Source organism: Hibiscus syriacus, unplaced genomic scaffold, assembly GCF_006381635.1.
Source record: "Hibiscus syriacus cultivar Baekdansim isolate YM2019G1 unplaced genomic scaffold, ASM638163v2 tig00111837_pilon, whole genome shotgun sequence".
NCBI lineage: Eukaryota > Viridiplantae > Streptophyta > Magnoliopsida > Malvales > Malvaceae > Hibiscus > Hibiscus syriacus.
In genome coordinates, this window is record NW_024063194.1 from 7,830,752 (window position 1) to 7,853,336 (window position 22,585).

Sequence of the window (22,585 nt, forward strand, 5' to 3'; positions counted from 1 at the left end):
AAAATCCTTCAACTTTGTTCCTGGATTAATAGTAATTCAAGGGAAATGTGCGAGCATATATTCCATTTTTACAACATATATAAATTTTGCCCTTCAGCTTTCTCTTTCTTTGCGGCAGGCGGCAGCCATTGACTGAAGCAAATGAAAATAAAGAAGAGATGGAAATTAAATAAAACATTAAAGAAGCAATGAAAAACACTTTGCCCTGAATTTCGAAGAGCGACTGCTTAGATTCTGCCCATTCCTAGATTCTCTCTCTCAGACTGGGTTTTGATTAGTAGTTGAAATGATGTCTTCGGCTAGTGAAGTTGCTTGCTCTTACGCTGCTTTGATTCTCCATGACGATGGCGTCCTCATTACCGCTGAGAAGATTGCAACTTTAGTTAAAGCTGCAAATGTTTCGGTTGAATCATACTGGCCGAGTTTGTTCGCTAAGCTTTTCGAGAAGTGTGATATTGAGAATCTCATAACGAATGTTGGTGCTGGTAGCGGCGGTGCTCCGGTCGCTGCCGCTGCATCCGTTCCCGCAGCCGGTGGTGGTGCTTCTGCTCCTGCTCCTGCTGAGGAAAAGAAGAAGAAAGAGCCAGAGGAGGAGAGCGATGATGATTTGGGATTCAGTTTGTTTGATTAGAAAGATCCTTTCAATTCCTGTTTTGGTTTTCATTACTCGTTTAATGCATTAAGCTTTGACAGTAGCTGTTGTTTTGAGTTTTATCTGTGTTAGTTTTTGGTTGTTTTGAGTATTCTTCTGAGAATTGCGTGTTTGAATCTTGTTATGCATACAATCCTTGTCTGACACATTTGTAAAAGTTTTCAAGTGCTTCATTTCATGTGGTTCAATGGTTTGAAATACAAATCTTCTTCTTTTAAAATTAAAGAAGCAATGAAAGAAGATAAGAAAAAAAGTTAGAGACATAGGAACCATGTAGCGGAGGGAGGTGCGACTGAAGAAGGGTCTGATCGGAGACTTGAAGCAAAAAGTTAGTTGTGAGTTGATATCTCACATCGGTTATTCTTGGGGAATAAGGGGTAAGGTGAGTGTATAAAATGGGATAGGTTTTCAGCAAATCAACATTAACCTGTCGAGCTTGAATCGAGCTTCAAATCGAGCTTGAATCGAGCTTCAAATCGAGCTTGAATCGAGCTCCAAATCGAGCTTCAATCGAGCTTGAGTTTCGAGCTCTTGAATTTTTGTTTGAGTTCGAGCCTTTTCGAGTTCGAGTCAAGTTTTAATATTATCTTTCGAGTTCGAGTCGAGCTTGAAAATTTTAGGCTCGCGAGTTTTCGAGTCGAGTCGAGCTTACATTTAAAGTATTCGAGTTCGAGTCGAGCTCGGCAATACTCGAAGTCGACTCGGCTCATTTACACCCCTAATTAGGGTAACTTGGCTATAAAAGGGTGTGTTAGGTCTAGCAGCCGTTTTGAAGAACACAAAAAAACCTTCAACCATTTTCTCTCAAAATGGTTTTGGGGGAAAACAAAATTGCTCTCAATCAGGTGAACTGAGTATATGTCGAGACGTGATTTCGTGGAGGCTTACGATTCGAACCGATTTACATCACCAATATTCACTGCTGTCATTTCTGTTTTTCAAGGATACCGCTAAAAGTATTTTCATCTCTTCCTCCCGATTTCAATTTTTTGTACTTGGATCGTTGGTGAGACCGTCGAGTTTTGTTTCCGCTGCGCCATGGGGGGCACCGACGGTCTCAATAGTGGTATCAGAGCCACTTGTATGATTTGAATTTGGGTTAAATTTTTGGTTGATGCGATATGTATGAGATGCATGTTATAGTTTTATCGATTTCAATAAATATGTTGATATCATTGTTCGAATCGATAACCACAATGATTAATATTTTAATTTATTAATATGTTTTTCAATCGATTTGTTGCTGGATGATCTGTGAGAGTACGATAGCAGATCGCGTTTGGAAGTGGAACAATGGTTGTTCCGATGCAAAAAAACCTTCAGGATTGAAAATCCCAAAAGCATGATTCTGTTGATAATTGTTATCAAATCGTGAAGTTTTTCCATGGAAAAAAAGTACTGTTTTTCAAAAAAATCCCACCGGCCGTACAAATTGATATATATGAAGTACAAATTGAAGGACCGTATAAATATTTTTTTAAAAAGGCATAAGAACGTGTATATATATATGATATGTTTGTTTTGCACGGTGTTTGACATGCATGGTTACAGCCCTTATTCACTTTATAACGGTTTAATGTTAAATACGGTCTGCGAGCCGTGCCTTTCTATATCTCTGTTGTATTTCTCTTCTCTTCTTACACCCTCATATGTAAAACGAGTTTCTTTTAAAATTGTAAACCTATGAAGATTTACAAGGAGCAGAAGAATGGCGAGAAGATGCCTAGAGAGTAGTCTTAGACTTTAGGGTTCTTAGTTCTCCCATTAGCTTGGGATGGGCCACCTTAGTTATTGTTTTGGTCTATAACCATTGCATCTTATTTATTGCTATATTTGTTATGTATGCAATGCATCAAATGATAAAATAAGAATAAATATTGATGAGATCAATAAGGGCCTAATATTAAAACAAAAAATGATGAGATAATTACGTAAATCCCTCTTAATAATCTAAGTTAACTTAACCGTCCAATATTTACCCGCTTTAAGGCTTTGATCGATATTGTGTGGGCTTTGCCAAAGCATTGGCACATAAATCTATCTTGGTTAAATGCGAATAATAAGCAAGTGATATTCACTGGTTGAAATATTGGTAATAACTTAGCTAGGTTATTCTAATGGGATTACAAACCTAGAGGTTAAATATTTGGATAAGTCATGAGATGACTTGAACAAAAGTTGTTCACCAAAATGAGGAGTTACATGAGATGTAACTAATCAAGTGTTACTTACCTAAATAATCACTATCCTAAAAGAAAAGCCAAACCTGATTTAGGAAATTGATGTATTATGGATCCTCACCCACTAGAAAAAATTTTGTTGATTTTTTTAGAAATTAAAACAAAGAGGGTTTTTAATTTTGAATAAAATAGTGGCAGTAATTTGTAAATAAAGTCCTATTTATAAATTTTAATTTGGTAAATTTACTTACTTTAATATTTCCATTGTTGTAGATTTAATGGCAAACAACACTTTATCACTGCGATCACTCCTTGAGAAGGATAAACTTAATGGAATAAACTTCCTTGACTGGTTTCGTAATTTGAAAATTGTTCTCAAACAGGAAAGGAAGGAATATGTCATTGAGGAACCTGTTCCTGATGAACCGGCAGCTAATGCTTCAAAAGCTGGCAAAGACAAATTCAAGAAACATATGGATGATATGTAAGATGTTGGATGTCTAATGCTTGCCACCATGACTCTTGAGCTTCAGAAGCAACATGAGGACATGGTTGTATATGAGATGATTCAAAATCTCAAAGAAATATATGAAGGGCAAGCACGTAAAGAGAGATATGAGACCTCTAAAGCTCTATTTCAATGCAAAATGGCAGAGGGAACTCATGTAGGAGCTCATGTCATCAAGATGATGAGCTACATCTAAATGTTGGAAAAGCTGGGATATCCTCTCAAAGATGAATTGGATACCGATGTTATCCTACAATTGTTGCTAGATAGATTTAGCCAATTTTTCCTTAATTTCAACATGAATGAAATTAACAAGACTTTGCCACAGTTATTTGGCATGTTAAGAACTGCTGAAAGTAACATGAAAAAGGTTAGACCTAAGCCCATTCTGATGGTCCACAAGTACAAAGGAAAGGGAAAGAAAAAGGTAGTGGCAAAGTCTAAGGGCAATGGTAAGACCAAACCAAAAGGGGAAAATGCATTGAAACCCAAAGGGGGAGTTAGCAAAGAAGGAAAATGTTTCCATTGCAATAAGACCAGACACTGGAAGAGAAACTGCCCTGTTTACCTTGAAGAGATCAACAAGGCAAAAGCAAACGGAACATTTGTTTAAGCTATTTATGTTATTGATGTTAATTTGTCAACATCTACTTCTTGGGGTATTAGATACCGATTATGGTTCTCATCTTTGCCTATTGGACTTGATTTAAATTTAGAGGATTGCTATTATGTGCCTAGTTTGACTAAGAACATTATTTCTATTTCTTGTTTGGACAAGATTGGTTTTGAGATTATTATTAAGAATAATTGTTGTTCTTTTTATCTCGATAGTGTTTTTATGGTTCGACACAATTGGGAAATGGTCTCTATATTTTGGATCAAGAAAGCACCATTTATAACATAAATACTAAGAGATCAAAAACAAATTACTCGAATCAAACTTATCTTTGGCATTGTCTTTTAGGCCATATAAGTGAGAAACGCATATCAAAACTCCATAAAGATGGATTCTTAAACTCATTTGTTTTCGAACAATATGATGTATGCGAATCTTGCTTGTTGGGAAAAATGACTAAAGCTTCTTTTAATAGTAAAGGTGAGCGAGCAAGTGATTTATTAAGGTTAATACATAGTGATGTATGTGGACCAATGAATACACAAGCCAGAGGTGGATTCCATTACTTCATTAATTTTACCGATGACTTCAGTCGGTATGAGTATATTTATCTTATGCGCTATAAATATGAAGCCCTTGAAAAGTTTAAGGAATTTAAAAATGAAGTACAAAATCAATTACGGAAGAGTATTAAGGCACTTTGATCAGATCGAGGTGGAGAATACTTAAGCATAGAGTTTGATGATCTCCTAAAAGAATGTGGGATTGTCTCATAGCTTACACCACCTGGTACACCATAATGGAATGGAGTTTCTGAAAGAAGTAATCGAACACTGTTAGATATGGTTCGATTGATGATGAGTTATAGTGATCTTCCGACTTCTTTTTTGGGGACATGCACTTGAAACAACAACTTTCACACCAAATCGTGTTCCATCTAAATCGGTTCAAAAGAGACCATATGAGATATGGACTGAGGAACGTCCTAATATGTCTTTTATAAAGATTTGGGGTTGTGAAGCTTATATAAAACATCAGATATCTACAAAGCTCAAACCTAAATCTCAAAAGTGTATATTTGTTAGATATCCTAAAGAAACTAAGGGATATTATTTCTTCAACCCTAACAAGAACAAAGTGTTTGTTGCTCGAACAGGAGTTTTTCTCGAAAGAGAATTTCTCTAAAAGAAAGGGAAGGGTAGAAATATTGAACTTGGAGAAGTTCAAGAGCAACAGATAAATGAACCTGAAGTTGAGCATGTTTCACAAGTTTTCAAGGAGCATTCAACAGATTTAGAAACACAATCACTGCATAGATCCACAAGAGAAAATCGTGCACCTGAGAGATTTGGATTTCTCATTACGACACATGGAGATATTCTTCTTATGGATCAAGATGAGCCAATGACTTATCAAGAGGCAGTGTCTAGCCCAGACTATGAGAAATGTCTTGAAGGCATGAGATCTGAGATAGATTCCATGTCAGTAAACCAAGTATGGACTTTGGTTGAACCACCTGATGGGGTCAAACCTATAGGGTGTAAATGGGTTTTCAAGAAGAAAACTGACATAGATGGTAATGTACAAACATACAAGGGGCGATTAGTCGCTAAAGGTTTTCGACAAGTTCATGGTGTAGACTATGACGAAACATTCTCCCCTGTAGCTATGTTTAAGTCCATCCGTGCTCGCAATAGTTGTATTTCATGATTATGAAATATGGAAAATGGACGTCAAAACCACCTTCGTTAATGGAAAACTTGAAGATGATGTGTATATGACACAACCAAAAGGTTTTGTCTTTCCAGGAAATACTAGAAAGGTTTGTAAGCTACAGAGGTCTATTTATGGACTAAAGCAAGCTTCTTGAAGATGGAATCTTTGTTTCAATGATGCAATCAAAGAGTTTGGTTTTATCAGAAATGAAGATGAGCCTTGTGTTTAAAAGAAGGCTGGTGGGAGCATTGTTTCTTTCCTAATCTTGTATGTAGATGACATACTCATCATAGGAAATGATATACCTACTTCTGTTAAGACTTGGTTAAGTAGTTGTTTTTCTATGAAAGATTTGGGTGAGGCAGTGTATATCTTAAGAGTTAAGATCTATAGAGATAGATCAAGACGACTTCTAGGTCTAAGTCAAAGTACATATATAGACAAAGTGCTAAAAAGGTTCAGTCAAGAAAGGATTTTTGCCTATAAGATATGGCATTTCTCTTTCGAAGGAAATGTGTCCTTCAACTCCACAAGAAAGAGAACGGATGAATAAGATTCCATATGCTTCAGCTATTGGTTTTATCATGTATGCCATGATCTGTACTCGACCAGATGTATCGTATGTTTTATGCATGACAAGTCAGTATCAAGCGACCCTGGTGAAAATCATTGGGTTGCAGTTAAAAATATCTTTAAGTACTTAAGAAGAACTAAGGATAAATTTCTTGTCTATGGAGGGGAGGAAGAGCTTTGTATAAAAGGTTATACTGATGCCAGCTTCCAAACTGACAAGGATGACTCACGATCACAATCGGGTTTTGTGTTTTGTCTTAATGGAAGTGATGTGAGCTGGAAAAGTTCGAAGCAAGACACAGTAGTTGATTCTACAATAGAGGCTGAATACATTGCAACCAATGAAGCAGCAAAAGAGGTTGTTTGGATCAAGAAGTTTATAATGGAATTAGAGGTTGTTCCCGGCATATCATATGTTGTAGAACTCCATTGTGACAATAATGGAGCCATTGTACAAGCAAAGGAACCCAAATCTCATCAACGATCCAAACATATTCTTAGGCGTTTTCATCTCATTCGAGAGATCATTGATCGAGGAGATGTGGAAATATGTAGAGTACACACGGATGACAACATTGTTGATCCCTTGACGAAGCCTCTTACACAGCAGAGGCATGATCTTCACACTGAGTCACTCGATATTAGATATATGAGTGATTGGTCTTAGTGCTAGTGGGAGATTGTTAGAGTATGTCCAAAGACCAATCATATGATGATTGTAATAATACTTTTATTTACCGATTTTATTGAATAAAGGCATTGCCGCTATTATTTTCAGTTATATATATGCGTTTAACATAAACTGGAAGATAATAAAGTCCATATAATGACATAATTTTTATTATTAAAAGATCCCTAGTAAAGTATTATTATGGGCATGGACAATAATAATACGCTTAAGACTAACATGTTATTGATTGATAACAACAAGTTCTCATTGACATAGAGATTTCAGAATTATTACATGATTATATTGTTAGAGAACAATGTATTAGATTGACCCACCATGAGCATATGTCTTGGATTATTATGTGACAGTCATAACATTGCTCATGGTGATGACTATATGTATGATCCTCAGACTTGAGATCAATACTATCCCAACATATATTGTTGTATGTTTTGATGCAGCTAAACAAGATCCGTAATTGGTTGCTATATAAAGACTGTTATTGAATATATCTCAATATATGTAGTGAGTGTGTATGATTAAGATATGATTTGTCCTTCCTACATAATGGGAAATACATGCCACTTGATTGAGTAAGACTAGAAACGCATGGCCATGCTCGAATAAGTTGATATGAGATATCATAAACTATTCGTTAATTAAAGTCTACTCTAGATATCAAGAAACAATAGATGGGCTATACAAGTATGACTATTCCAAGACTTGTGTCTATTCTAGATATAAAGGACATAAGGATGTAATATATAAAAGAGTTAATCACCAAGATGATATGTCAAATCATATTTTCTTGTAACTTAGGTGACAATGATATATTGCTAGATGCCACTCATTGTATGTAATATTAGAATTGTTCTAATAATTAGTGCCAACGTTACAAGAATATAGGGTCACACCCTAGGATTGAAATGAGCAAAGATGTACAATTTGTTGTACGATACTAAAATCTATCTAGAGTTAATTAAGTATATATTTTAATAATCCCGAATATTTAATTTCAATTAATTAAATATAGTTTTAATTAATTTGAAATAATAAAATCCCTAATATGATTAGGGTAACTTGAATATAAAATGATTATTAAATTCCAATTAATTAAATATAGATTTAATTAATTTGAAATAATAAAAACCCTATTATGATTAGGGTAACTTGGCTATAAAAGGGTGTGTTAGGTCTAGCAGCCGTTTTGGAGAACACACACAAAAACCTTCAGTCATTTTTTCTCAAAATGGTTTTGGGGGAAAATAAAATTTCTCTCAATCGGGTGAACTGAGTAGAGGCTGAGACGTGATTTCGTGGAGGCTTACGATTCGAACTGATCTACATCACCAGTATTCACTGTTGTCCTTGTTGTTTTTCAAGGAACCCGCTGTAAGTAATTGCATTTCTTCCTCCTGATTTCAGTTTTTTGTACTTGCATCGTTGGTTAGACCGTCGAGTTTTGTTTCTGCTGTGCCATGGGTTGCGTCGACGGTCCCAACATTGATAAGGTATGTAACTATAATCTATAGAATATTTTAATTCTTTATCTTCTTTTAAGTACTAAACTTTGATTCTTGATTTGCAGTTGGTAGAGCTATGTGCTAGATGGTCAAGTTTCATGAACTTGTGAAACTGTTTTACATGATGCTGATAAATTGTTTTAAGAAAAATAGTCCTCTATGTCGTCCCTGAATCATCTGTAAATCCATTATTACTTTGATTGATCTCAAGTTTAAATATGTTGAATAGATGAATTACATAATACACAGTGCAGAGATACTTTCTGTAACGTTAAATGTCATGCTGGGAATGCTAAGGCTGCAAATTCAAGTGTGGTATTAACATGCTTCTTCCACACAAGTTGGATGAGCTCGTAATCGCAGGCGTCGCATGAGAACGCCCAGAACTTACCTTGTCTCTTGCAATAATGTCAAACATATACTTTAGCTATGTTCATGCTTCAAGTTTTTGTCAAGTGGTTTCATTTTCCTTTCGAGTCAAAGGGTTCCTCTTCACACACATCATGGGCATTTGTATAACATAAGCTCTATACCCAAGCTTCGAACCCTTTCTAAGTGGGGACAAAAATGATGCCTTCATGAGAATTTAATCTCCACATAGGCCTAGAAAGTAACCTTTGGGATTCATATACCTTATGTCTTCGTGTGAATTTATTCTTTGCATAGACATAAGGGAATGTATCCTCTCGAATTGAAATCGTTCCGCTCGAAACCTGTAATGGGTGAGGATCGAGGGATTGGCAGCCCAAGGGGGCACCGACATCAAGGACAATTCGAGTACCTTTTCCTCATAGAGCCAAAACCATACATATAGTGAACCGTAGAACAGTCAACATAGGTATAGTCATACCTAACCTCTGTCCGTCAGTAGGTAGCCAAATTAAATGTACACAAAGGAGGAGCGTTTCTGAACCTTTCTTTTTGTTTTAATTTTTTTTTGAATAACAGCATGCGAACTAGATGCCATGCGGTTAGGATTAATTTCTTGTAAATACATCTTTGTGGGTAGAAAACATGTTTGGGTAGGATTACTATCTAATAAAAGCATGCTCGGGCAGATATCATGACTGAGTAGCTGTTATAATTATCTTTGAATGACATATTTTTCTGTACCAATTGTCTTACATTTACTAACTAATTTCATTTTTTTTGTTTGCATACACTAACTTATATCCCTTCTTTTGTTTGTATCATTTTTATATTTTTTTTGCATTGCATTTGCATTGTCATAACATAATGCAGGAGGTATTGATCTACAAAAACATGTTCGTTAAACATAAATAATTTACATTAATAGACAAAGGGTTATAATACAAGAGATGAAAAACGGAGACAGTCGGCAAGGTGACTATGTGTCACATTTAATCCAGAAGACGTGGTTCCTACAATTGAAGAGTATACCACTCTGCTGCATTATAAAGGATTCAGAATGAACCAGGTTTACACCAAGCACATCAAACATCAACTTTGGGTTGGCAAAGGTTGCAGGGGCAAAATGAAGGTTGCTGATATGTATAGTCTTTTTAAAGACAACAAGAACAAGATGGTAAAGCGATAGCTGAAATTGGAGGCCACTGTTGACGAATTTAAGCAGCAAGCAAGTAAGGTTCAGATACTTCTTTCGATAGAGGGCTCCAATTACGTATGCGTTGGGAACAGGTTCAACAAAATATGAATGCCAAAGATGCAGTCATTCAAGAATTCTTGGAACAAGTACAAAAAACAGCTCAACACTTGCACGGTTCATCCGGAGAAGCCGGAGCGGTTCAACAGGGTATTCAACCGGTGACATACAAAGGCAGAGGACTACTCAACCTGTTAGAAGACGTTCAAGGTCTAGAGGATTTAGTCAAAATATACCTTTGATATTTTTGTCTCTTAAAAGATAAAACACTTTTGTCCTCAATAAATTTTATTTATAATAAATGACATGTTTTCAGATCATTGCCTCGAACATTTCATGCATCATTGCATTTTGCATAACATTTATTTAAGAATTTTACATGCATTAATCATACCTTGTGGGGAACTTTGAGGAAGCATTTCTAATTATACAATTGCATTCACACAGTGCTGAAAATTTGAGCAACTGAAGAAAGAATTAGAACAAAATTTACGAAAGATGCAAACAGAATGGGAAGCTAAAATGGAGCAGGCTCAAAAGGCCACTATGGATCATATCTGGCAAAATCAAGATGACTTGGTTAATCAAATTATAGCAAAGATGGACGGGCTCAACCAAGAAAGAAACAAAGAGAAAATTTCCTTGACCCGTGAAACCTCTGAATGTGTGAATGCACAGACTAATTCACAACTACTCGTTTCGCCCGACAAATTTCCAAGGCATCCAGTGGGTTTCTCTACCAGTAAAACACAAGCCACTGTGTTAAATCCTTGGGATAATTCTACTGATCAAAACATGTCAAATCCTGCTAAGATGAAAAGATCCATAAAGGAGATTTCAACACGTGTTAATGAAATCGAAAAACTCCAAGAACAACTTGTCAAGATTCAGCAAGAAATGAATGATCAAGAAAAAAAGTTTCAAGACGAGTCAAGGGAGCAGATGTCTAAATTAATGCACATGATTCATGAAGATAAACCACCAGAGGATCCTGCTATAGAGGCTTTCAATAAGACTTTGAATGTTGCTTGTACGGCCAATATGGTGACAGCAGATAATCTAGAACATACCGGGGAATATTGTAATCCAAGTCAATTCCAGCAATCGGGTGTGATTCTAGAAAATGTGATAGAGATCAACCTATGAAAAGCCACAATTGAGGGTGAAACTTTTAACACAAAAGTTGAGTCTGACTTAAAGAAGAAAGGCATAGAAGAAGTTCAAATGCCAGTCAAGAAGGCTAAAAAGAACAAGATACCTCTCATTCAGATTCTGACACCTATTACTCCAAAGTATAATACTTATTGGAGTCCAGATTGGCAAGATGTTAAAAATTCATGCAATTATCATCTTGGAGATTTTAGTCACTCTATAGAAAGTTGTGTGGTTATGAGATTAAAAGTTCAAAACCTCATCGCGAAAAGATTGTTGTGCTTTGAAGATGGAAAACTTAAACTTCCCAGAGGCTTAAAACTTATCAATAAGGGGAAATCTGCAAACTAATGTTTCCCACAAGACGTTTATCCAAAGTTGAACTTTCAAAATGAATATCTCAATGATTTTTCACTAAGTCTTCAGGATGATCAAAATAGTGGCAAAGAGAAAATGAAGTAAAAAGAATCTCCACTCAATTTTCCTTTGTCTTCATACAACAAAATATATTCCAAGTTACTTGAGGCTCAACTGATTACTCCACGTCTGGCTAAGCCGCTGTTACCACCTTATCTGAGTTGGTATAAGGAGAAAGTTTATTGTGAATATCATGTCGGAGCCCGAGGACACTCTATCAGGAATTATGGTCATTTCAAATGAAAAGTCCAAGATTTTTTTGCTCATGGAGTTATAGAGGTGGATGTCAACAATCAGTCAGTTTTAATCAGACAATTGGGAGTCGGACTCCAGAATGGAGTTGATAGGGTCAAAACAAATGAAGAGCATATAAAAGAATACCTGAAGAAAGAAAAGAGCAAAATCCAGGAAAATAAGGTATGTGGGGTAAATTTAAAGGATTCAACTCTAGAGACTTCTTTGATGCTGAAAAAAGAATAAGGAAACAAGGAAAGATGAAAAGGAAATTAAAATAGATGTAATTCGAGACTGGCCTAAAACGATGTCTTGGAAAAACATGACTCTCAAAGTTTTTCAAGTGCCCATTTCTTACTTGTTATCCCCTTTAATCAAGAGTCAATATCTCATCCCAAGGCCTTTGAGAATGAAAACTAGCCCTTCTGCTTATGGCTATGATCCAAATAGTGCTTGCGATTTTCATCTGGGGGCATTGGGACATCCTACTGACAAGTGTATACCATTAATGGATGAAATAGAAGAGCTCATTGACAAGGGAGTCCTTACACAAGAAATGATCGAGAAATGGGGATCAAATGGGGGTAAAGACCCTAATCCAATTAGACACCCAACATTCAATGTGTAATGGGGGAATTCTGATCAGGAGTCGACTAGGATATCCATCAGGAGTTTTTATTGCATTTTCATGCATGTCATCTTGTTTGAACTTGTTTTTCTTCCGTACTTCTTATGTGTGAATGTTTGTTGACGTTCAAACATTTTAAATAAAATGTTTTCTTCTGAGGAAATGAACAATGAGCAAATTCTAATCTTGAATTCTTTGAATATCACTTTAATTAAAAGCCTTTTAATAATTGAGGTTGTAAATCTTTGACAAATGACAAGATTAAACCCCAGTAAAACAAGAACCTCTTGATCTTACTCCAAAAATACATCACAATAAATACCATTCTCTTAAAAAACTGATCTACTGTTATACTCACATGAAGAAGAAATCAAAAGGTTTGGTATTCAAGTATGTGTTAGGAGTGAACAGAATGGGGAAACTAGCACATGAAATTCAAAACTAATTGGTTTCTACCTCTGTTTATGACGTTCAATGATGGTCATGATCTTTTCAGATATAATGGCCAAGTGGGTGAATTTAGTTTAGGTCAGTTACTTGGGAATTGAACTCTAACGATGAGATTTTCTAACCTTCGACAAAACCTAGACTATAACAGGTTCTCCTTGACGAGCTTAAGAAATAGAATCCGGTTACCCAACAAAAAAAAATATATATATATATATACAATAAAGCTGAGCTATTCTACTAAAGTAATTGGTTATAAAAGAAACTCAAAAGCCCTGTCTTTATGAATAGATTATATTCAAACCATTACATTGATAAGGTACCTGACAATTCGGTGTATGCTCCACTGTGATTGTCAAGTCAAAGACTTTGTGACGACATGAATCCTTAAGCTAGCCTGATAAAGGTGATTTTAATATATATACAATAAAGCTTGAGTTGTCCCTCTAGAGCAATTGGTTAAACACCCTGGCTTTATGGATAAGATTCAGCTAGCCAGACAATGGAAAATTAAATCAAATTTACTAAATATGGAGTTTCGATGAATATGGATTAAGGGAGTTAAGGAACACCTGTTATAGTCGACTTCACACGAGCACTTAGAAATCTCATTTTTAGACGGATATTTCTGCACTACCTTGATTAGGTGAGTCTACAAAGCTTGAATAAATGAAAGATTTCAGAGAACTGGAACAAAAGTGTTCTGAAAGGTCTAGCTATTGACTATGCGAGTTGCGTCATTTTTTTTGCCTCCGATTAAAATGACAAACCAAGAAAGAGGGGCAAGCCATGACCGAATTGAGGAAAGAAACCTTAGGATTTAGGTAGCCCACCTCTAAACCAAATTTTCAATCTTGATATTTGTTAAAGATTTGCAGTTATCAAAGATTAAAAGAACATTTGATTCTTTTGATATCCAATGAACTCTTGTTTTATGATTTGCTTTAATTGTGAAACCTAGAAGGAGGCAATATTTTTCAAAATTACTTTTGATGTGTTTCAAAATTTTGAAAATTCAAAGGAAGAAAATCATTTTTTAAACAATATAAGTTCTCTGGAAACATATCTTGAAAATCAACGAATATCTCTACGAAACTCAAGCTTGAAGCTAGGGTAAGAGAAGCCAAAATTTTTAGGGCAAAATTTATTGGAGCAAGTAAAATAAATTACCTCAGGTTGAGGTTTACAAGAGTCCATCTTGGTGAAAATGAAGAAAAACTAAGACAAAGATAGAATTAAGAGTGCTCACGTAATCATGCCCTTCACATACCAACATTATGAACATTGGATTTAAGCATGTTGAAGAATCCATTATCAAGAATTAGAAATTGATGATTCCAGAATCAAGAATCGTCGAGAATGATAACCAGAGATTTATATTTCTCTCTAAGTCTTAATATCTCACATATACATTTTAGGTACGCATAAGAGCATTGCATCCATATCATCGCATATGTGCATAATCTTGCAGGTTCATGCTAGAGTCAATTTCAACTTTGCAGCGAAGGATATTGGACTCGAAGCGACATAATATTCGAGATTAGATCCAACTTCAAAATGAAGGATATCCAACTCAAAGCCAATTTGGTGAAACAGTACTTGGTTTCAACTTCACAACGAAGGATATCCAACTCAAAACTAATTTGGTGAAACAACCCTTGGATTTCAACTTCACAACGAATGATATCCAATTCAAAGATGAACTTCACAACGAATGAGCCATCCACGATTTCAACTTCACGACGAAGGATATCCAATTTCAGGCTCAACTTCACAACGAAGGGGCCATCCACGATTTCAACTTTATGATGAAGGACATCGTGCCCACAAGCAACATACAATACTTGGATTTAAACTTCACGATGAAAGATATCCAATTCAAGGACCAATTTCACAATGAAGGGGCCATCCACGATTTCAACTTCACGATGAAGGATATCGCGCCCACAAGCAAAATCCTTCTCTATATTGGATTCCAACTTCACAACGAAGGATATCCAATTCAAAGAATGAGTGTCTATTAAAAAACAAATTTCCAGTTTCATTCAACGTCAATTTCAACTTCACAGCGAAGGATATTAGACTCAAAACCACGTAACTAACACAAGATTGGATTTCAACTTCACAACGAAGGATATTCAATTCAACGCTCAACTTCACAGCGAATGAGCCACCCTACGATTTTAACTTCACGACGAATGATATCGTACCAGAAGATTGGACCAACTTCATGACGAATGGGTCATCTGTGACACAGCAATAAAAAACTTGACTCATTCAGGTTTAATTTCAGCTTCACAACAAAGTATAGTGGGCTAGAAGACAATCTAGAAGTGACCATACATGGAACACCTTCACACCATACAGGGTGATTATGTTCTTCCCATTTGTGCTAATAGGTTTCCCATCTTGACCAATCAGAACCAATGCAAGAATGGCTTTGATGTTGAAGATCTAACACAGATCTTGTCGAGACCGATTCTCGAATGGAACAGCCATCGCATACCGCGTAAAATGGCAACGAATTCATTCTGGTCCTCAAAACATCCTCCCCTGCTGCTCCTTAACTATTTGTATGATTCTACAAGATATGCATTAAAAGCACGGCACAGAGAAAACCACTATGCGTGAAGTAAAGATCAACCATCTTCCCAACAAGTTCGGATACTAATATCTGCAAAACCCAAAACATAACAGGGCTCATAACTTGTACGTTAACTCTATATTAACGTCATAAAATCATTGAAAATGGTACATTTCCACCATTGCTAGAAATGACATAATCTCGTCTTGGACCAGCTAAAAGTTGATCAATTTTTCCTCCTTGACACTTTGAATCGTTGAGAGCATTCAATTCTTCTCTTCTCTTCCTAGTTAATGGAAACGCATCTTCACCATAATCTTCAATCAATCCATTCAAGTCTACATCAACCCAAATTTAACAGGACATGGGACGGAATACGAATCACATGAATCATTTCGTGTTATCTCTTGTGCAAATTGACATCAAACTGGATGACAAGCCACGACAAAGTCTTGAAGTGAGCATCAAATCCATCGTCATCGTAGTCGAGGGAAACGAACACAATCTCTAGCTCTTTCCCCATCGTTCTTAACATTTTGTATAGGTGCACCAGTTTGGGGGTAAAACCTTGGCAGGGCCTGCACCAGTTTGCAGAGAAGAATAGGCAGATAATCATCTTCTCGTTATCAAATAAAGCTAAGGGTACCTATTTACACAAATATATACATAGTTGTTGAGTAAGTTCAACTGAAAATCAAGCAAAGGAACTATAACCTATGTCCAAAGATTTAAATAATGGTCTGTTATCGGATAGAAACTGTTATATAACCGTCAAAGTGTCATTTGAAAGCGTTATTGTATGATCGTGATATCTACGATAATCGTAATAACATCTGCTTTTCCTGTCATAATAGTAAACACAGAGTAACTATTTATATCTAACTATATTCATTACAACTTATTCATTTATTCCAGGAAAGTAAATTTATGATAAGTTGGAAGTGATGAGAACTTACAAAAGTAAATTTAATTTGAAGGAATACCTTTTCTTCACCTGATAAGAGGAATTCAACTCCTTGAGATGCCAAGAAGGTGGTGAAGTCCCAAAGGGGCAAGCTTTTGCCCTGATAATCAAGCTTAGGATAACTTAGGATAACTTGATGAGAAAATTTTATTCTTCAACATGCAAATCAGGAATATTCAATGAGCATATAAGTGAAGGATGAGGATGCAGAGCAAGTTTCTGGGAATTTTATACCGTAAACATCAAAGGAAGTGTATCCACTTTTTCTTCTGAATACTGACTACGATGTTTTTCATTGGACCTCTTATTTTGTTTTTATTGTATATCATGGTTTTGGAATCATAACCATTTTTATTATCGAGCCCACTTTCAAGAATATCATTCATTCTTCAATATATTTCTTTATCAAAAGAATCATTAAAAAGTAAGCTTATATATAATATAAATATAATTTTAAATTCTTAATAAATAAAATATAACAAAATAAAATAACAAATTAACATACACAAAAATCTATTAATTTAAATTCAATTCATTTATATCCTATAAGCGAAACAAGAATCTATCATGCGCTCTATTCTCCATAAGCTGCCCCTTTTTTCGGCCTATAAAGGTTAATTAAATATTAAATAAAGATGTTTTAAATTATTTACTAAATTATAGGAGTCGTGAATGATAAATAGAAATTGAAATTCATCACAACTCTTGGCAATACTGTTAATTTTTTTATTAATCTAAAGATGATCATAAAATAGTATATATTTGAAAGATTCTCATTTTATTTGATAATAAACATTCAAACATCCTAATATTCAATTTGCTTTAACCCGAGACTTCTAATGATAACAATCATCATTTAACTGTTGAGATAACTTGCTTCAAGATGCTCGTAATGTTCTTTTACTATGATAGTTTGCTATTTTTTTAATGAGAAGAAAGGAACATGCTAGATGACAAGTAGAATCACTAGCTTAACTATCTATAGAATCATCATTAAAGGCAGAGCTTATCTCTGGGGCTGCATCATGGAATTTGTGAACACCAAAAAATCAACTCCAATCCAATTTTATCATAACATCAGCCACTCGATTGTACTCTCTTGGAACATGATTCAAACAAACACTCTAATCACGCTTGATGAATTCAACAATGTGTGGGATCATTCGTAGGTGAAACCCTTCCTCCGTATATTTGTTAATGGTCAAAAGAGCATTGTTGCAATCCGACTCCATTATAACATGGCATAAACCAAGATCGCAAGCCAAGTTTAGACCTTCAAGAAAACCCTCAAAGCTCAGCATCCAAATCGAAACAACATCTAATACTTTTGTAAAACCATAAAGCCATGCACCCTTATGATCTATCTAGGAACCATCGTAGGACGCTAGGTTAGTATCCGTTTGTTAGGCTCCATCAATATTAATCTTCACCCAATCGTCTGGAGGTGGCTTCCATGAATTGTTTCTCATCATTGGGGCTAAGCAAAGCTCTTGAACCATGTTACAGAAAATTATTGCATTCACTACCTCTAATGTTAATATTAATCTTTGTAACACACTAAATCTCAAGTTAGAAGTTTCAAGCTAACCTAGGAGAGTTTTGGATAAACTCATCAGCCTTATAGGAACCCTTAGCCCAAGTTGATTTGGTTTGGACTTGGATTGATCCCACATGGTAATAAAAATGTTATTTTTGTTTTAAGAGCAAAACTAAAGGAACCAAAGAAGTATTTTACTCATTTTAAGATTCAAAGGCTGAATCCCATTAATGTGCATGAGGTCACACGACAGAGAAGGAAGAAAACTATCTTCTCTTCCTTTTTTTTCTTCACCAAATCTTGCCTTCTTCTCCCATTCAAACTCTCCTTAGTTCTTGTTTGTATCCTGAGAAAAGATAGCAACTTTGTAGCCTTGAAATCTTAGTAAAAAATTATCAAGGTAAGGGTTTGTAATCTCCTCATCTTAAGGTTCCTTTCAAGCCAACAATATCAAAGTTTAGATATGGTAACCATAATTAGGGGTATAGTGAGGGTTTAGAACCCTTAATGAATCAACTCATTTTTTTGTAGATTTAAGCTTTAGGAAGTGTTCTTAACTTCCTTCTAAATTTTTAAATGAGTTGGTAACTCGTTTTCCATTTTTATGATTAATGAAAGAAGTTGGTAAGTTCTCTAAGGGCAAGGGCAATGAAAAGCTAGTTCTTAGTTGAGCTTTGAGTCATTCTAGCGGGTTAAGGATCAAGGTAACACATTTCTAACTCACTTATAGCACTTGTATATCATTATATGTTCTAGATTAGCTTGTATAAGAACATGAAGCATGTGAGTGCATCCATGGTAGATTATGACATTTGATGTTATACAACATGAAAAATAACTTACTATAACCCTTATCAGCTCACATAAGACTTAATTGATGTTTAAGAGCCTTAGAGAGGCAAATGGGTAAAGTTGGGTGTCATTTTCGAGAAAGAACAGAGTATTTATGGGCTAGGATATCAGTATTAGATGAATATAACTGATATTATTCTTTAGATAGCCAAAACAAAAGGGTTTTTGCCTTATTAATATCAGTACTGTGTTCATAAGGTATCAATACCCAAAAGAGGGGTATCGGTACCAGAATTCAATTATAAATTTTAGCAGCGAAATATGGCACTAGTACTTGCGGAGTATCGATACCGAACTTAATTACCATAACATCAAACCTAATTTTAGTATCAATACCTAGGATAGTATCAATACCCTAGTAAAGAAGTATTCATACTCCTATAAGAATATCGATATTACAAGGCTTCCTTAGATTCTAGTATACCAATTTGGTATTGGTACAAGGGGTGAGTATTGATATTGAAGGGTTAGTACCGCACAAAAAAGGCTTAGTATCGATACCATCATCCTGAATTTGGCAAAAAAAACACCTAATTTGATACAAGGGTTTTGGGAAGGGGTCTAAAAGCACCTGAACTTCTTAAATGAACTTACAAGTGAGAACAACTAATGGATACAATAATAGCTAAGAATGGTATGAAATGAGAATGTCAAAAAACTAGCCATTGTGTGACGCTCAAGAAATAACAATGACACACGAGTTACTCTAATGATATGAAGATTGTCTTGTATGATTAGGATATATGGTTATGTCTCAGCTAGTGTCAAGGCACTTCAGTCACTAATCGGACATAGATGCCCCAAGTACTCACAAGGAGTAGGTTGGATGAGTGTATGTTTCCAATGAAAAAAATTATAGATCTCACCTCAACATGTCTTAGCATACTTGTATGCTTATGTCTTTACTTACTAGCACGACTATATAATGGATGCAAGCAATATATTATAATTATTAGTGTGACATTAAGCTTGTGAGCTCAGCAATTCAAAATTTATTTATGTACATAGGTTCATAGGAGGAGCGGAGCGCCAAGGAGCTTATCACACAACCTACATTCCAAATATTTTAGAGTAGTAGAGTACGTCTTGAGTCTTTTTACAGGATATGTATTGTTCATAGACCTTCACGTATTTGAGTTGTAACTAAATTTTTAGAAAGATTTGATATGTGCTATTTTGAGACGTATTAGGAGCTCCCCACTTTTGTAAAACTGAATTACTTGTGTGTTTTATTTATGTTTCCAAATATGATGGCTAAATGATGATTTCGGTATTGTTTAAAAGAACTTTTTGGTATAACCACTTCATTCGTCTCGTGTGATGCTTTAATCATTCAATCTTTATGTCATATTAGATTCGAGTGTTACATTTAATGGTATCAGGGCATCAGGTTCAATCGTTCCTAGGACTCGTGTTAGTAAACGTCTATGTGTGTACATACCTCTAGAGTGTCAAAAGTACTTTATATTTAGGATGAAGATAACAACCTCTCTTTTTTTTAAAAAATTTAGAAACCCATACCCGATAACATAACTCATGGTCAAGAGGGTATATAGGGATTTTATCTCAGATTTAGAGGATTTTGTCTCAGATTTAGAGGAGTTTGAGATTTCAGGAAACACTTGGGTTGACGAGGTGATCTTCTTTGAAGATCTTACCTTAACGCTTATGCACATAGTCTGTGCCATCTCCAAAGTGTTAGGTGCTCCACCTACCGCACTAGCATCTCCAGTTTCACCTATCGTAGCACCGCAAGAGTCCCCAATAGAGGGGATCTGTAGATATAAGATCATGGATTTATATGGTTCTAGAGATGGTGAGCCCATCACTGCAGATTAGTGGCATAGAGAGACCTTCTGAACACTTCATTAGCTATACCTTATCCTTGAGGGTAAGTTCGAGTGCGTACTGCTCTACTTAAGGGTGATGTCATATACTTTTGGGAGATGATTGAGATGGTTTTGGAGCCTAAGATACTGACTTGGGAATACGTCTTGTCGGAGTTTCGACAGAAGTACATTGGATAGGCTTACACCAACAACTTAAGGGATTAGTTCCTACAACTTAAGGCGAGATTACAGTACCACTCCATAAAGTGGTTGCGCTCATATTTTCCCTCGGGTTTGTTTCAGTTTGAAAGGGTAATCTACCTTGAGACTCTAAACGACCAACAATTTGGGCTAATGGCTTATCTGTTTGTCGATTTCTTGAAGATGAGATTGCATTTGTGTTTGAAATTTTTATTCCGAGATAGCCAATTTTTCAACAATGGATTCAAGGAAGGTTTTTTGAAGCGCTTGGTTTGGAAAGGGAGGTTGGTCTCGGTTGGTAATTCGGATTTCTATTTCCACAACTCAAATTTGGGTGATCTCTCCAACCAAGATTAAATGTGTTACCGTAAGGGTTATACGGTCTTTGAGGAGGTCCTGGAAAATTGTTTACGGCATTGACATGGGCGCTGACTCATCTTGAAATAAAAGGTAATAGTCTTTCGGATGATCCGATAAGGTGAAAATTTCAAAGACCCTTGCGGCTCCAATTTTTCCTATAACGAGCGAATCCACGACATCAGTTAATTTGCCTATCTTATTTTCCAATGAACCATTAGTTACTTCGTGAACCTATCGTCTGATTTCACTCGAAGAACCAAATTGTTGTAAATTTGTGGCCATGGTAAAGATTAGAGTTTTCGTGGCTTCTAGGGTCATGTTGATGAGAGTGCCACCATTAACGACGTCCTCCATTTTTCTATCAACCGAAAGCATGGCTTCATAAAGGTACTGAATGAGAGTTTGTTCGGATATGCCATGTTGTGGACAACTGCCACATAATTTTTTAAATCTTTCCCAGTAATCAAAGGGAGTTTCAGTATTTCTTTGTTGGATTCCCAAAATGTTTAGCCTATGTTTGCTCGCTTTCACGTGAAGGAAAAATATGTCAAGGAAACCACGAGATAATTCAGCCCAAGTAGTAATCAAATTAGGCGGAAGATAAAATAACCACTTCTTAGTCGTTCCAACTAAGGAAAAAGGAAACACTCGTAATTTGATTTGATCCTCAGAAACTCTCTAAGGCATCATACTGCTGAAAACCATATGAAATTCGATGAGGTGCTTATGTGGGCTCTCGCTGGGATGACCTTTCTAGGTAGGAATGAGATGGATCAATTATTCTTTAATTGAATTTGGGGCTTGCAATTAGGAAAGGTGATACAAAGAAATTGTTACACAGCGGGCGCTGCAACTAGCTCTCCAATAGTCTGATGCTCCAATGTTGGTGGCTCAGGTGTAGGATTTTTGTTAAGAACAGTGGAATTGACGTCCGGAGTAGATTCTTAGTAAGATTGTGATCGAGATGATATTTGGGATATAGATTCCAGATCTGATATTTGCTCGTTCTGTTAGCGTTGTTGTTTCTTCTTTCGAAGCGTTTAGCCGTGAGTTCTACAAGCTCTCGCTTCGATCTCCTGGTCAAATTCTACAAGATCTCCCAGATTGCTCTTGGTCATAAAATCAAACAAAAATTAATCAGTAAATTGCTTAAACATTTCCTTGGCAACAACGCCAATTTTGACAAGTGTCATTCTACTAGTCAAAAATAATAAACATCTTTAGAATAAAATAAGATAAATGAAATGAAAGTAGTATAGTAAAAAGGGTCGATCAACAGGGAAATTTTGGAACCTCTGATGTGATTTATGTTGATTTT

General features: G+C 35.7%; 1 protein-coding gene, 1 non-coding gene and 1 pseudogene across 2 annotated transcripts; 2 read left to right on the top strand and 1 right to left on the bottom strand.

The window, feature by feature from the left end:
* Positions 1-289: 289 nt before the first annotated feature.
* Positions 290-20,725, top strand: LOC120171776 (60S acidic ribosomal protein P1-like). Its single transcript, XM_039179429.1, has 3 exons — positions 290-656; positions 19,980-19,984; positions 20,712-20,725. The coding sequence occupies exon 1, from the start codon at positions 290-292 to the stop codon at positions 629-631; it is 342 nt and encodes a 113-aa protein (XP_039035360.1). The 3' UTR covers positions 632-656; positions 19,980-19,984; positions 20,712-20,725.
* LOC120171806 lies at positions 15,169-16,642 on the bottom strand (annotated as a pseudogene).
* Positions 20,726-21,679: 954 nt separating the features above from the next.
* LOC120171950 lies at positions 21,680-21,786 on the top strand. Its single transcript, XR_005520921.1, has one exon. It is a non-coding gene; the product is annotated as a small nucleolar RNA R71 (small nucleolar RNA).
* The last annotated feature ends 799 nt before the right edge of the window (positions 21,787-22,585 follow it).

Excerpts from the sequence above, each read along its gene's own strand:
- LOC120171776 (XM_039179429.1), top strand. The coding sequence starts at position 290 with ATGTCTTCGGCTAGTGAAGTTGCTTGCTCTTACGCTGCTTTGATTCTC.